General features: G+C 43.4%; 1 protein-coding gene across 1 annotated transcript; it reads right to left on the minus strand.

Annotated features, from left to right (window-relative positions):
- Positions 1–6,472: 6,472 nt before the first annotated feature.
- RERGL (RERG like) lies at positions 6,473–15,027 on the minus strand. Its single transcript, XM_035127955.3, has 5 exons — positions 14,699–15,027; positions 12,094–12,150; positions 11,496–11,569; positions 10,070–10,218; positions 6,473–8,324 (listed from the first exon to the last, which is right to left on the minus strand). Exons 1-5 carry the CDS (start codon positions 15,003–15,005, stop codon positions 8,042–8,044), a joined length of 870 nt encoding a protein of 289 aa, XP_034983846.2. The 5' UTR covers positions 15,006–15,027; the 3' UTR covers positions 6,473–8,041.
- Between the last annotated feature and the right edge of the window lie 415 nt (positions 15,028–15,442).

Consider the following 15,442-nt stretch of genomic DNA (forward strand, 5'->3'; position numbering starts at 1 on the left):
TTATTAGCTGAAGGATTTCATAATTTAAGGAAGATGAGAACCTATAAGTCACACTTTCAAATAAGGAACATGGATATTGCAAACATTAAATTCTCCCATAAAAATGTTAAGGCATCATTAAACTAGGATCAGATTAATACAATCCAGTCAACTCTGGATAGATATCGCCTGTAATAGGCTGAAACAATACCTAGTGATATAGGATGTATAAGATTTTACTACAACCAATTTATACACCAATAAAACATACAGGTATCACTCAAAGCTATCATTAACCGTGCGTGTCTTGCATTAAATCAAGTGAGTTTGATAAAGAGAAGAAGGGGGGGGGAGTTCGCTCCCTTCTTACGTCTCCAATCTCTATTATCTGTCACCAAGCATCTCATTTCTAATTTGAGACAAATAAGCATTCCATTCTGGTAACAGTTGACCTGAGAACACTTGACTTATCAATCTGTTTAGATGTCTGGCGGATTTATGTGTGCATGCTAAGATCACAACTCTACCTTATTACTTTCCCACGAAGCCACTGAAAACTCAGCATGGTTCCTCTTCTAATAGAGCTAAAGGGTGGAACCAGGCATTATCCCTGCAAATGCGTATTCCTCAAACCATGATTAGACAAGGTAAAGAGCACACAGGGCTGGGGTGCACTTCGCAGGAAGGATCAGCTAGTGAGAGGGAGGGAGCACCTGAGTCTTCCAACCTCCACCAGTTCTGTCCTGCAAATGCATCTGGTTCCAGAGCGAGGCTAGGGGATGGGGATGGTGGTGCTGCTGCTGCTGCTGCTGCTGATAAAGAAACATGGGGGCATTTTCAGAGTTCAGCAAGTGGATGTGGGAAGGGTTAAGCTACCAAGGACAGGGCCCCCCCTTTTCTCTTGGCATTCAGAATACGGCACACACAAACACCGGGCACATCTGTCAACCTCCTATTTATTTACTTTTTTTATTTGTAAGGTGTCAACTATGAAACATTTTCTTTTGCTGAAGTTTCATAGCAATGTGGTGTGGTGGTTAATGTGATGGTTTGGGGCCAGGGAGACCAGGGTTCAAATCTCCACTCAGCCATGAAGAGAATCAAGCGACCTTGGGCCAGTCACTGCCTCTCAGTCAGACCTTCCTCACTGGGTTGTTTAAGCACACCAGCTTGAGCTCCTTGGAGAAATAGTTGGGATATAAATACAATGAATGAATGAATGAATGAATGAATGAATGAATGATAGATAGATAGATAGATAGATAGATAGATAGATAGATAGATAGATGACAGACAGGCAGACAGACACAGACAGATGACAGATGATAGATAGATAGATAGATAGATAGATAGATAGATAGATAGATAGATAGATGATAGAGAGATGACACAGACAGACAGACAGACAGACACAGATGATAGATAGATGATAGATAGATGATAGATAGATAGATAGATAGATAGATAGATAGACAGACAGACAGACAGATAGATGATAGCTAGATAACTTGACAGATGATAGATAGATAGATAGATAGATAGATAGATAGATAGATAGATAGATGATAGATAGATAGATAGATAGATGATAGATAGATAATTAGATAGATAAATATTACCTGCTTTTCATGCTCTAAAAGACATGGAACCCCTCACATCAGGCATAAATGTTCCTGTGAACAGGAATGTATGAAGAGCAGATCCACCCCATATATAAAAGATGTAACTCCCCACCATAGCTGCCAAGTCTCCCGTATTCCCTGGGAAACCCCCGTTTTTCCAGCTGTTCCCAGCCAAAAAAACAGATTTTTTTGTTTTTCCCCGGTTTATTCTGGTGCGGCGGCCATTTTGGAATTGGGCGGAGCATGCTCAGAAGCGACTTTTGATGCTTCTGTGCCCAGTTCCAAAATGGCTGCAGCACGACTTCCGGTCTGCTACTTCCGGTCCGATCCCTTATTTCTCAGGCTGGAGCTTGGGAGGTATGCTCCCCACCCAGCCCAGATTCCTGGAAACTGTAGTTTTCCCGTTACCCCTTTCCTCCCAGCATTCTTAACAAACTCCAGTTCCTTGGATTATTTGGGGGGGCATGCCATGTGCTTTAAATGTGTGTTGGTTGTGCTTGAAATATACATTATGGGTCTTCTTCCTCCCCTGTACACTGACCTTGGCACAAATAACACAACTGTCTCTACCGAGGGAGCCTTTGCAGGTCCTGCTGTATGCATGCAAACTTCCAATGACATGGAACCCTGCTATTGCCACACTGCGACTCCAGAAAGTATACCAGCCCAGGGAGCAGCATACTTGTTTTCCACTGGGATCAATGGAAAGTCTTTCCACCCCCCACCCTCTTAGAAAACCAATGGAAGGCTAAAAAGAGGGGACTCACATGTGTTTGTTTGCACACAAACACCCTTATTTCTCCTGCTGCTCTTTTTGGATTGCACTGCCCATGTCCCTGTGCTTCACAGGAGGGCTAACTCTCGCATCCTTATTTACATTCCCCAGCCATGGAGTGATAGGCCATGAACCTAGAGAATGGTCGACTTTGCATTTCAAAGGTACAAGGAATAATAGGGCCAATTTAACCCATTCATCTGGAATCTGGATTTCTTCTTGTTTCAATACAGTCGAAGCTCTACTTACCACCGCCTCTTCTTACGGTCATTACAAGTCACGACTGCGGCAAACCCGGAAGTAACTGGCGGGTTTGCCGCCATTTGTGCATGCGCAGAAGTGGCGATCACCATTCGCACATGCACAGAAGCGGGCATTTGCCGCCTGCGCACAATGGCGCCTCTCCCAGTGACCCATTTCGACCTCCGGACGGATCTCCGGAACAGATTATGGTCCACAAATAGAGGCTCCACTGTATATGGATGAGCAATATGCCTGTTGCTGGTTTTTTTTAAAAGACACACTAGATCTTTGTGTGTTCTCTAAACCAATTGAAGATCAGCCTTGAATTCTGCAGAATGGCAAATATCCAGCACCGTCAAGCTGTCCACATGGCAATCCGACATTGCCAGGGAAAACATTAGGTAGACTGTAGCGAAAATATGCGTTGCTCTGCTTTGATTGCAGCGCCATATATTAAAGGAAGCTATAATCAGCAGACCCATGTGATCTCTTGGAGTAAGAGAACCTTGAAAGGGGCCAGAGAGATCACCATTCAAAACATGAAGACTCATTCTAGGAAAATGATGCTAGCTCAGAATGCAGAGCTGCGCTGAGGCCCAGGATCGTGGCACCGACCATGCAGCCGAGGGAGAGAAACATCTGTCAGCAAGCTAAACTGCAGGAGATGAAAAGGCAGCCTTTGGCCCAAGAGAGCACTGCGGCGCTGAGTGAAGGAGCCAACTGAAACGGAAAGGGGAAAAGAATGGAGGCAATGGGGCTGCCCAACTGTGCGCCTTAAGGGGGAAGGATATTTGTGTTGAGATTTTCTGCGTGTGGATACATTCAGTTACAGTTACAGCTACTGTAAGTAGCGCAGCAAAAGTAGTGTTGACGGGGAAACACCTGCTTGCAGAAATGGCTGCAGATTATATATATCTGCACGCATAAACACAGGTGACATTTTAGTTCTCTAATGGCCAACAGGGGTTGAATGATAGTTATATTGAAATAAATATCCGATAGAAAAGTGCAATGGTAAAGCAACAACAGGACAGGCAGGAAATGTCAAGAATTCTTTCGAAATTGTGTCTCGTTTCATTCTGTTTGCAAACCGCTTTGTGGTTTTGTGTCAATCCAGTGGCACATACATCTTGTGATACAGTGGTACCTCGGTTTATGAACACAATTGGTTCCGGAAGTCTGTTCATAAACTGAAGCGTTCATAAACTGAAGCGAACTTCCCCATTGAAAGTAATGGAAAGTGGATTAATCTGTTCCAGACAGTCTGCGGAGTACCTAAACTGAAGCGTTCATAAACTGAAGCAAACTTTCCCATTGAAAGTAATGGAAAGTGGATTAATCCGTTCCAGACGGGTCCGCGGAGTACTCAAACTGAAATGTTCATAAACTGAAGCATGGGTGTAATTGGTTCCGGAAGTCTGTTCATAAACTGAAGCGTTCATAAACTGAAGTGAACTTTCCCATTGAAAGTAATGGAAAATGAATTAATCCGTTCCAGATGGGTCCGCGGCGTTCATAAACCGAAAATTCATAAACCGAGGTGTTCATAAACCGAGGTTCCACTGTATATCACACTGAGACTAAAAGTGGTAAGTTATTGACCCTGCAGAAGGAAAAAAAAGAACAGTGTGACATGGAACAACCACTGCTAATATCCATTTTCTTTGCCCCTCCCCCCAGTTATGCAAAGCCTTTGATTTCGAACACTCCAAAGTCTAGGAGCAACCCAGCGTCAGTGGGGAAGATGAGCAGACACCAGCTAGGGACTGTGAAACTAGCCAGTGGGCATTTGAGATTCTGATCACATTCCATGTGTGAAGTTCTAGAGGCCGTTTGTCCTCCATTTGGAGCCCAAAGGCTTTTAGGTTAAGCATAGCACCAACCACACAGAAAGGAAGGCATCACTAAGTATGATGGTCGCCACTCAATCTCTCCCTTAAGTTGTGACTGGGACTTCCCCTGTCACTGTTCTGATCTAGTTCTGGGCTGCATCAATAGGAGTATAGCATCTAGATCAAGGGAAGTAATAGTACCACTGTATTCTGCTCTGGTCAGACCTCACCTGGAGTACTGTGTCCAGTTCTGGGCACCACAGTTCAAGAAGGATACTGACAAGCTGGAACGTGTCCAGAAGAGGGCAACCAAAATGTTCAAAGGCCTGGAAACAATGCCTTATGAGGAACGGCTTAGGGAGCTGGGTATGTTTAGCCTGGAGAAGAGAAGGTTAAGGGGTGATATGATAGCCATGTTCAAATATATAAAAGGATGTCATATAGAGGAGGGAGAAATGTTGTTTTCTGCTGCTCCAGAGAAGCGGACACGGAGCAACGGATTCAAACTACAAGAAAAAAGATTCCACCTAAACATTAGGAAGAACTTCCTGACAGTAAGAGCTGTTTGGCAGTAGAATTTGCTACCAAGGAGTGTGGTGGAGTCTCCTTCTTTGGGGGTCTTTAAGCAGAGGCTTGACAGGCATATGTCAGGAATGCTTTAATGGTGTTTCCTACTTGGCAGGGGGTTGGACTGGATGGCCCTTGGGGTCTCTTCCAACTCTATGATTCTAGTCAGCAGTAGAAGGAGATGTTCTGAAGGACATTTGTGCTATGCAAACTGCAGGCTGTGCAGCCCAGGGCTGGTCAGTGAGCAAAGACCCCACAAAAGCTGTTGTGGCACCATTTCACACTACAACATTTTGTTGCAGATCCCATTCGTATTGCTGCATGAAGCAGGTTGTTTGCCATTTCTCAGTGAGATTTTAAATTGAATTTTATTGAATTACCCCCCAAAAAAGCAAAAACAAAGTCGAACAATGAAAAATAAGCCATAATAAATCAAATCAACACATTCTGTACATACATTTTAGGGGGGGGGGGGGAGTGAGGGGAAGCAGGTCATGGTCCAGACCAAACCATTGCCCAGACATCCAAGCAAATTAATCTGAGAAGGAGAGTATGTATCTGAAAACTTCTGTTTCTCTTGTGTTTATGGAAGGTCGCCATCCTTAGCTGCCAGATGAATCATATCCTCTGTCTCTGGTACAATTGGTAGGGGCAGACCTCTTGTTCCAGTATTGAAGTGTTAGATGTTTACAGTAGCTACTCTGAGTGCCCCCTGCCAGTTCGATTGTCTCTCTGTCAAGTTCCAAAGGACCAGAACATAATTCAGGAGGACATTATCATCTGTAAATCTCAAGGAGGTGACCAAAACCATATTTATATGGCTAATTACTTCTCACCAAAAGACTTTGACTTTAGGACGATATCAAGTCACGTGTCATAGTGTTGTCTGAGAATTTGCTAAGCAACTCCAAGGAAGGGGTTTCCAAGTAAGATCTTGGGATTCTTTCTCACCAGTTCACTCTACCCTTTATCATAGCTGCCAAGTTACCCATTTTTTAAGGGATTTTCCCTTATGCTGAATAGGCTTCCTCGCGAGAAAAGGGAAAACTTGGCAGCTATGCCCTTTATTTACTTATTATTTATAAACCTACCTTAATTAAAAATAATCGGGGCAGTAAACAACAAACATAATCCAAAAATGGCCCGAAAGCCATAAAATGCAATAATAAAACAGGATTGAAAGGCAGAATGGATTAATGCTGTGTAAAAGGGTTCTCTCTTAAGTTCTTGTTTAAAGCCGTACTCCATCAGTGGATGATAAAAGCAATAGCACTCAGTGATTATCGAAGGAGAAAGAAAACGTTGGTGGAATTCTCAGGGTTGGGGTGCAGTGCTTTTTGCAGTGCTTACAATACCCCTGAGATGCAGTGTTCTGGTATTCTCATACTTCAGTTAAAGCTCCCCTTTTATGTTGGTTGGATGTTTCTTCCTCACTTTCTTTAAAGCTTAATTTATTTATTTTTGACTTTGCTTACAGGCCTCCTCAGCATGAACTCCAGGGCACTCTTATTTTGCTGAGACACCAAAATGTGCATTTATGCGTAGAAATTAGCATATGCAAATTTTGTAACAAATTTGTGCCCTGGGCCTGTGCTTGCAATCCTCCTGCAAGGCACTAGCATATTTTTATTGTAAGAAAACCAATTACTGCTGATAATATGGACTACCTGGAAGTTTTAAATAGACGTAAACCATACATAGTTTTAGGCAGACTTAGACTGCAGTCCTATACATGACAGTAAGCTTCACTGGACAAGGCAAGGCTTACTTCTGAGTAGACATGCATAGGATTGTATTGCTAGATATGTCTATATCAGGCATAGGCAACCTTGGCTTGCCAGATGTTTTGGAACTACAACTCCCATGATCCCTGACCACTGGCCCTGTTAGCTAGGGGTCATGGGAGTTGTAGTTCCTAAACATCTGGAGAGCCAAGGTTGCCTCTGCCTGGTCTATATGAACAAAAACATGAATGGAGAAGACATGTGAGAAGAGATGTGGGTTAAATCCATAGAACAAGTAAATGTCAGGACAATAGCAGACCCTAAGGATTTAGAGTTAATGCAATCTGGGCTGCATTATAAATTTAAAACTCCCACCCCCCCAAAAAAAGAATGCTGTGAAATGTGGTTTGTTGTGGGTGCTGAGAATTGCTAGGAGACCCCTATTCCCCTCACTGGGCTTCAGTTCCCATATTGAAAAGAGAGATTGGCTGTTAAACTACTCTGAAAATTGTAGCTCTGTGAGGAGAAATAGGGATCTCGTGACAACTCTCAGCACCGTTAAGAAACCGCAGCTTCTATGATTCTCTGGGGGAAGCTATGGCTATTTAAAGTGGTATGATATTGGTTTTTTATATATAGTGCAGATGGGGGCCTAGTCTCCACACAATGTATCCTTCTCAGCCTTGTTGTCACAATGATTCTGGTCCTGTGACTCAGAAAGAATGGTAAAGAAAAAGTGTTTTGTAGGCGTTTTACATGCGATATAACACTGATGCCAGATGGCACTGTGGAGTTCCATTTTTGCCATTACGATTTCTCATTATAAAAGTTACAACACATTTTTCTGAAGCATTTCTTTGATGTGTCTAGATCCAGCCCAAGTCCAGCTCAAAGTCGTTTTTCTGCTGTTAGCTTAGGTCCCATTGCTTTCAATTGGACTCAGTGTTGACTAACATCAGCTGGGTCAAGAAAGCCTTGTTGCCTACCCATTGGCTGCAGCAGCAACTAATTTGCATGTCTGGATCTGTCATCATATTTCAATCACTGCAGGCAGAATTTTAGTGTTATGTGTCAACTCAAATACAACTCTTTTCAGCAAAGAGAGGTTACACGTCCCTATGAGAGTCAACCATCCATCAGACCTCAAGTAATGTGTGAATGATTCAGTATTGCTCTATGACTTCCTTTCAAATGAAGCTCTTTAGAAATGAAATTCACTGGAGTGAAATCTCCATGTTGACTAGGTCTTTGGTTGTGTGCATCTTCTTCCTGCCCTGATCACGGCTGGTGGACCTTCCCCTAAACAGACTTCCTCCTCTTCCCAAACATGTTGTTGATCAGTTTGGCCATAGATTTTGACCCACTAGGCCGCCTTTTCTCCTTCCCCTTAGCGTTCGAGGTGACGTTCTTCAGGACTTTGGTGAACATGGCTGCCACTTCCTGGCAATGTTCCGCCGCAGACAGTTCACAGAATTGGCATTTGTAGTCCAGGGCCAACTTTTGCCCTTCATCCCAGCCAACTTCACGCATATGGCACAGATCTTGCTTGTTCCCAACTAAAATGACAGTGGAATCTGCAGCCCTGAGGGAGGGTTGAGGAGAGGAAAAACTCGTAAAACACAATTTGTTGATCATTTTATTCTGATGTTGCTTATTATTATTTATTATTACAGTTATATTCCCTCTATTCTCCAAGGAGCTAAAGGTGGCATTAGGCTGAGGCTTTGACTGGCCCAAGTTCACCCAGTGAGTTTCATGACTGAGCAGGGATTTGAACCCGGGTATCCCAGGTCCTAGTCCAACAAACCCACAATGGCTTTCTATGTTACATAGAGTAGCCCTGTGTCCTGTTTTACAGATCCTCTATCATGTGTCATTATTAATTATTATTATTATTACAGTGGTACCTCTGTTACAAACTTAATTTGTTCCAGAGGTCTTAACCTGTTCTTAACCTGAGGTACCACTTTAGCTAATGGGGCCTCCCCCTGCCGCCACTGCACGATTTCTGTTCTCATCCTGAGGTAAAGTTCTTAACCCGAGGTACTACTTCCAGGTTAGCGGAGTCTGTAACCCAAATTGTTTGTAACCTGAGATGTTTGTAACCAAAGGTACCACTGTATTAATTTCTAAATATGTTTATAAGCTAGCAGATGGAAGTTTTATACAATTCTGTATGTCCTTCCTTTGATGATGCGTTTCCTCCATTGTTGGAATGTGTATTGTGTAAGTAGTCATTGTGCTGGATAGAAGTACTGCCTTTAGCTTATTTACACGGACCAGACAATTTGGTGGTGTTTTTACCAATACAATTTTAAGCCCCACTGATAATGGTTTTGCAAGGCGGCACCTAAATCTTAAGAAACAAAATGAAGAACATGGTTCAGTTCATGTTTTGCATGCTGAATGTAAGAGATTAGGGCCTTAACTGCACTGCAAACCTATATCAGAAATATCCTGCTTGAACTGACATAGCTTCACTTAAAAGAATCTTAGGAACTGTGGTTTGGCGAAATGCTTTAGATTTCTCCATTGTGATCCTTCTCCCACCCTCATGTATCTCCCAGGGCTTCTTGGGAAAAAGGAATGACTCTTAGGCCAGCAAAACTCTGGATGCATTCAGACATGAGGATTATTGCATTAGTTCCCCTGGTTATCCTGCTAGGACTACTGTCCTGGCATCTGACCATCATTTTACAGTGTGTTACCTGTTGCATTATGGAACTGGCTTGATATACCCCCATGTCATGCTAAATCTCATTCACACCCAGTGGGCATGGTGTGACACAACAGCAGGCATCATGGGACATGTCTCCACCCTTCAAGTGCCAGCATGCTTCTGTTCCCGCCTTTCCCACAAGAAAGTCCTATATGCCAGAACGGCACCACAGATTTCATTGCTTGGGCAGCAGTGGTGTGATCCATGAAGACAACAGGAAGATTTCCAGTGTGAAACACCCATGATTTTCCAGGTTAACAGTGTCACAAACAGATGGGGTGTTTTTTTAAGTCATTAACCTGAGAGTGAGCACGAGATTTCTGCTAGATTTGCAGAAGTGGCTCTTATGTCATGTGAAAGATGACACAAAGCGTGAAAAGGATGGGGATAAGGGAATCATACAGTCCAACTCTCTGCAGTGCAGGAATATTCTGCTCAATGTGGGGGCTCGCCTCGAACCCATGACCCTAAGAATAAAGGGCTATCTGAATGCAGCCCCTGTAGTACAGAGATGTTCAACAGGATGGGAACTATAAGAAATAACCAGACTCTCTCATGGCTATCACATTCCTTTCAGCGTTCCTAGTTCCGGCCATTGAAGGGCTTACCTTTTGCAGCCCGACATGTGGCACTCTCGTATCCGGTACAGCAAGGCTTTCGCAAAGGCAAAGGAGGCTCTGTCACTGATTGCGTACACGACCACAAACCCATCCGCCCAGTGGAGCTCATCAGTGAGGGACAATTTCCCTCGTCGAGGCTGGAAAGTAACATTGCATGAGAGGATGCATCACATAGCATATCACAGAGCACCTTAATGACTGGAAGCGCTGAATTTTAGATACTTTGCCCTGGAAACTCTCACAATAACCTATGAAAGCTGCTTCTAGTGAAGTATGAGAAGCCGAGGTAAGCAGAACAAAGAGGGATACTGGGAGTGGCTGCCAAGACCATATAACACCAGTCCTGAAAGACCAACATTGGCTCCCAGTACATTTCTGAGCGCAATTCAAAGTGTTGGTGCTGACCTTTAAAGCCCTAAACGGCCTTGGCCCAGTATACCTGAAGGAGTGTCTCCACCCCCATCCTGCAGCCCAGCCACTGAGGTCCAGCACCAAGGGCCTTCTGGTGGTTCCCTCACTGTGAGAAGTGAAGTTACAGGGAACCAGACAGAGGGCCTTCTCGGTAGTGGCGCCTGCCCTGTGGAACACCCTCCCATCAGATGTCAAGGAAATAAACTATCCGACTTTCTAAAGACATCTGAACGCAACCCTGTTTAGGGAAGTTTTTAATGTCTTATCGTGTTTTTTTGTATTCTCTTGGGAGCCACCCAGAGTGGCTGGGGAAACCCAGCCAGATGGGCGGGGTATAAATAATAAATTATGATTATTATTATTATTAGCATGTAAACACATATAAAATCACAATAACTGCTTTGTTGGGTCAGACCAACTATCCATGTAAGTTCACATGAACCTTTGGTGCACAAACCTATATGGTGTCGATATACAGCCCACGATTCTGTCTATAAAAGCCCCCCTGGACTCTCCCCTGTGTTTTGGTATTCAGAACTATCACAATTAACTGGAACCTAAGTAGAACAGCCATTGACAGCACCATCCTCCAAGAATTGGCTTAATTCCTTTTTTTAAACAGCATGTGAACTTATTGCCATCGCAACATCATGTGGCAGTGAATTGCATAAACGGATTATGGGCTAGGGGATGCGAATGTGGATGCATACATTAAATACTTATTTGATCCCAGCCATTGGTTTTCACCAACACCAATCCAACCCTCCCAACTATTTGCATCCCAAAAAGGAGCACGCAGCCACAAACCATGTGGGGACCACTTTTTTGGCTCAAAATGGATCAACATCGAAGACGTGAGTCTTAATTAGGGTTCAGTTTAGATCCATGGATCTTGCAGCTCCCTCTCTTGCACTTTACTTCCCAACATTACTTAAAAGATCTTTAGAGCGATGTGGCGTGATGCAACATCAGAGCGCGCTGTCGGCAGTGTTCTTTAACTTACTTGTGAACAAGGATCATATATTTCCAGGTTGATCGGCTTTCCTTCCAGAAAAATGTGCTTTGTATAGATGCACTCTGTGAGACAAGAGAAGGAGGACACAAATGATTATGAGTTTGGTGGGGGGGGGGAGAGAATTGCCACTGTTTATGTAAAAAAAAAAAAACAGGATTCACATCCCCACTCAGCCACTCATGGAGCAACCTTAGGCCAGTCACAGTCTTTCAGCCTAACCTACCTCACAGAGTTGTTGTGTAGATAAAATGGTGGGGAAGACAATCATATATGCCACCTTGAGTTCCTCAGGAAAAAGGTCGGATATAAATGTCATTCATTCATTCATTCATTCATTCATTCATTCATTCATTCATTAATAAAGTGGTATGTGTCAGCCTGGATAGCTCAGTTGGATGAAGTGTAGTGCTGATAATGCCAAGGTTGCAGGTTCGATTCCCTATTCCTGCGTTGCAGGTGGTTGGGCTCGATGATCTTCAGGGTCCCTTCCAACTCTACAATTCTATGATTCTGCTTTCAGTGCATAGTGCAGATGGGACCTAAGAGGCAAAGTAGATACAGATTTTCCAAGTTAGTGGAGGCTTACCAGAGTCAGAAGCATATTCTCCAATGAAGCGCCTGGTCAGAAAGCGTACCGTAAGGGCTGCAATGAGAGAACAAAATGTGACGTGAGAAATGATCTTCAGCCTGTTGGACAAGCCTAAGACATTTTGCTGCCTGAGGCAGGGCAGCAACATGCACAGTACCCACAAAGTTGGCACTGAGACAGAAATTCCACAAGCATCTATTTTTGGAAATATAAATACAAAAATAAATTATTTGCTTCTCATTTGGGACATACCAGTTGCCAGCAACATACACTTCATTCTGGCCCACTTCATTCTGGCCATGGTGACACAAAAGTGTGGGCTGGCACTGATGACAACTAGGTTATGTGGACTTGTGTGCATCTGTAGGACAGACACTGCAATAAATCCCCATCTCCCTAAACCTCGCGGATGGAGAAAGTTGGCTGCAACTATTGCCTTTGTTTTCAGTGGGGCTTAGTTTTGCTGGAGCCTGGCCACAGAATGCACTGACACTTTCCTAGAAAAGGAGACAACAACAAGATGTTCCAGGCAATTAATTGGTCCCTAGTGCTGAAGAGACCAACAATGGATCCCTGGTGAGGAAGGATTTGGTGCAGAAGAGGAAAGAATGGAGAGGCACTTTTTAGCACTCATTTATGAATGCCATTCAAGTCTGTCTTTTCTCCCTTGGTGGAATTCAAGATGGTTTAAGATAGAGAGCCCACTGAATCTCTCATCCAGGCACCCTTCAGACTGCGATCTGCTTCACTTCCACAAGAGTGTTGCATCACTTGCCTTCAGACAATGTCCTTTGGCATCTGCATACCCCCGGGACTCGAATTTCGAGTTTCAGTGTCAAAATGAAACAGTAAAAGTGGGCAGTGTGGTGGAATGGGAGACCAAAAAGCTCAAATGGTTTGCTTAGCCATCAAGCTCAACAATGACCCTGGGCTAGTCACCATCTTCTGTCCCAACCTATTTCACAGGGATGTCATGCCCATCTGAGCTCCTTGGAAGAAACGTTAAGAGAAAAATGTGATAAAGAAGACTAGTCTTGCTAATCAGCTGCACTGCAGAAATACCCTATCCTATGTCAGATCTACTCCTCAAGCCAGAAGCACATTCAGCTCTGCCACTGATCATCTGGGACACTGCAGGACTCAGGTCTGCACAAAATAATTTGGGACAATAACAGGACTCACAGAATTGCAGAGTTGGAAGGGGTACACTAGGGTCATCTAGCGTGACCTCCTGCAATGCAGCAATGACATTTACAGACCCTAGCAGGTGGCCATCCAACTTCTGTTGAAAAACCTCCAGTAAAGGAGAGTTCACCACCTTCCAAGGTAGTCTATCCCACTGTCAAGTCAGAAAGTTCTTCCAAATGTTTAGTCAGAATCTCCTTTCTTGTAACTTGAATCTATTGGTTCGGGTCCTAGTCTCTGGAGCAACAGTAAGCAAGCTTGCTCCATCTTCAGTGTGACATCCCTTCAGATAGCTGAAAATGGCTATCCTATCATCTCATCATGTCTGCACAAAACAAGCTGGAAACATCAGCAACAGGGTTTCCCATGCCAAATTAGCATGATGATGTTGATGATGATGATAATTCTCCCACACATTTAATTAATGGCTAAAGCTTTACACTGGAGAGGTGCCACTGGGTGAATCCGAAATGCATCCTTAAGGAGCAATATTTGGGCTATTGTGAGTGGACAGCTTACAGATCTTAGTGGAAAACTGGATTTATAGACTCCAGAGTTAGTTTTGGAGAACATTGCCAATGGCATAGTTTTGGAAATCATTGGTCAGGAGAGGTGAGATATCAAAATGTCACATTTGGAAAGTTGACGTCTCTCATCATGGTTGCACTGAGATGTCTGTGCATGTTAACTCTGAAGTTAAATCTGTTTTAGATCAAATGGGCTCAAGTAAATATTCCTAGGCTGACAGCAATAGAGAGTTTGTGCTTCTTAAAAAAAGAGAAAATAAAATGTACCATTCAAAGGTTGAACTTCCAATTTCAATTTTGCAGTTTCAAATTCAGCTATTGGAATTTTCAGCTGCTTAAAATGCTGCTTTGTAAAATGAAATTTCAAATTGAAGACATCCCAGAATTCTGGACACACACACACACACACACACACCACGAGGTAAAGTGGCTAACTTTTTTTTAACCAGTTGTCCTCCTGTGTATGGCATACATATGGTATGTCAAAATGCTGTTAACCGGACAGAAGCAGGGCCTGTGAAAAGTTGGCAATTTGGATGAGGTATATGGAAAGAAATTTATTTTCTTGTGCAAAATAAATAAAGACAGCTCTTGGACACATATCCCTTGCTTTTATTTCAAAAGAAAGGGAAACAAAATCTCTCTCTCACTCACTCACACACTCACACACAGACACACACACACATGTACCTTATCCTATAAACTTCATGCAAACTTTACATTATATCACAAACACACCAAGCAATCCCTCACCCCAGCCAAAAAAGCAGTGGGGGGAGAGAGATGGAGAACTCCAGTAGTTTTTTAAAGTTACCCCAAAGTGCCTGTAAACCGATACAACAGCAATTTAGGTAGCTAGAAAATAGAGGTCAAACAGAGGGGAGCCTTACCAGATTTGCCTGTTCCTTCGCTGCCCAAAACTGCTACTTTCATTTCATTCATTCTTGGAAAAGCAGCCCGACTTGGGCTGCTTTTATTCAGGCACTTAAAGCGATCCAAACCACAAACTTCCACACAGGGAAGATGCGCTCGCCGGTGGTGCAACTTCAGTCTGTTCCTATTGCTTCTGCGCCCTTGCCCCTCGTCTTTACGCACTTCGCCTACCGGTACTTCCCCAGAGAGCAATTTGGAGCTCTTTGACCGCTGCCTGCAACTTCTTCTATTTAGCCTCCTGGAGGGAGGGCGAACTGGGAGCATAATAAGGCAATGCAGTTCAAGAACCCGCCCACCCTTAGATGCCTGCGTTTTTCGTTTGTGTGTGTGCGTCTATTTGGCAAGGAAAGGAACTGAGACGTCTCTTCCATCTCCGTCCAAGCCTGTGATCGTGCTCTCCTCTTTGCAACAGTATGAAACAGGCACAAAGCAAACAAGAACATGCTCTGGTCAATTTCCTCCCTGCCTGTTAAGAGGGGAGATAGATATTTCCTCAAATGACTTAGGGAGAGGAAAGTGAAATTGAGTTTCATCATGTGAAATTGACCTCCTTAATTTTTGAACGTCCCCTGAACTGGTGGTTTTATTGTTTTAACTGGGTTTTATATAAAAAAAAAACTATTTTAAGTCTATTTGTTTTATTTTATAAAATTTATAGTATGCTTGATTGTAAAAATAAAAATAAAATAAAAACCCTCAAA

The sequence above is a fragment of the Zootoca vivipara genome, chromosome 9 (assembly GCF_965207765.1).
Source record: "Zootoca vivipara chromosome 9, rZooViv2.hap1.1, whole genome shotgun sequence".
Taxonomy (NCBI): domain Eukaryota; kingdom Metazoa; phylum Chordata; class Lepidosauria; order Squamata; family Lacertidae; genus Zootoca; species Zootoca vivipara.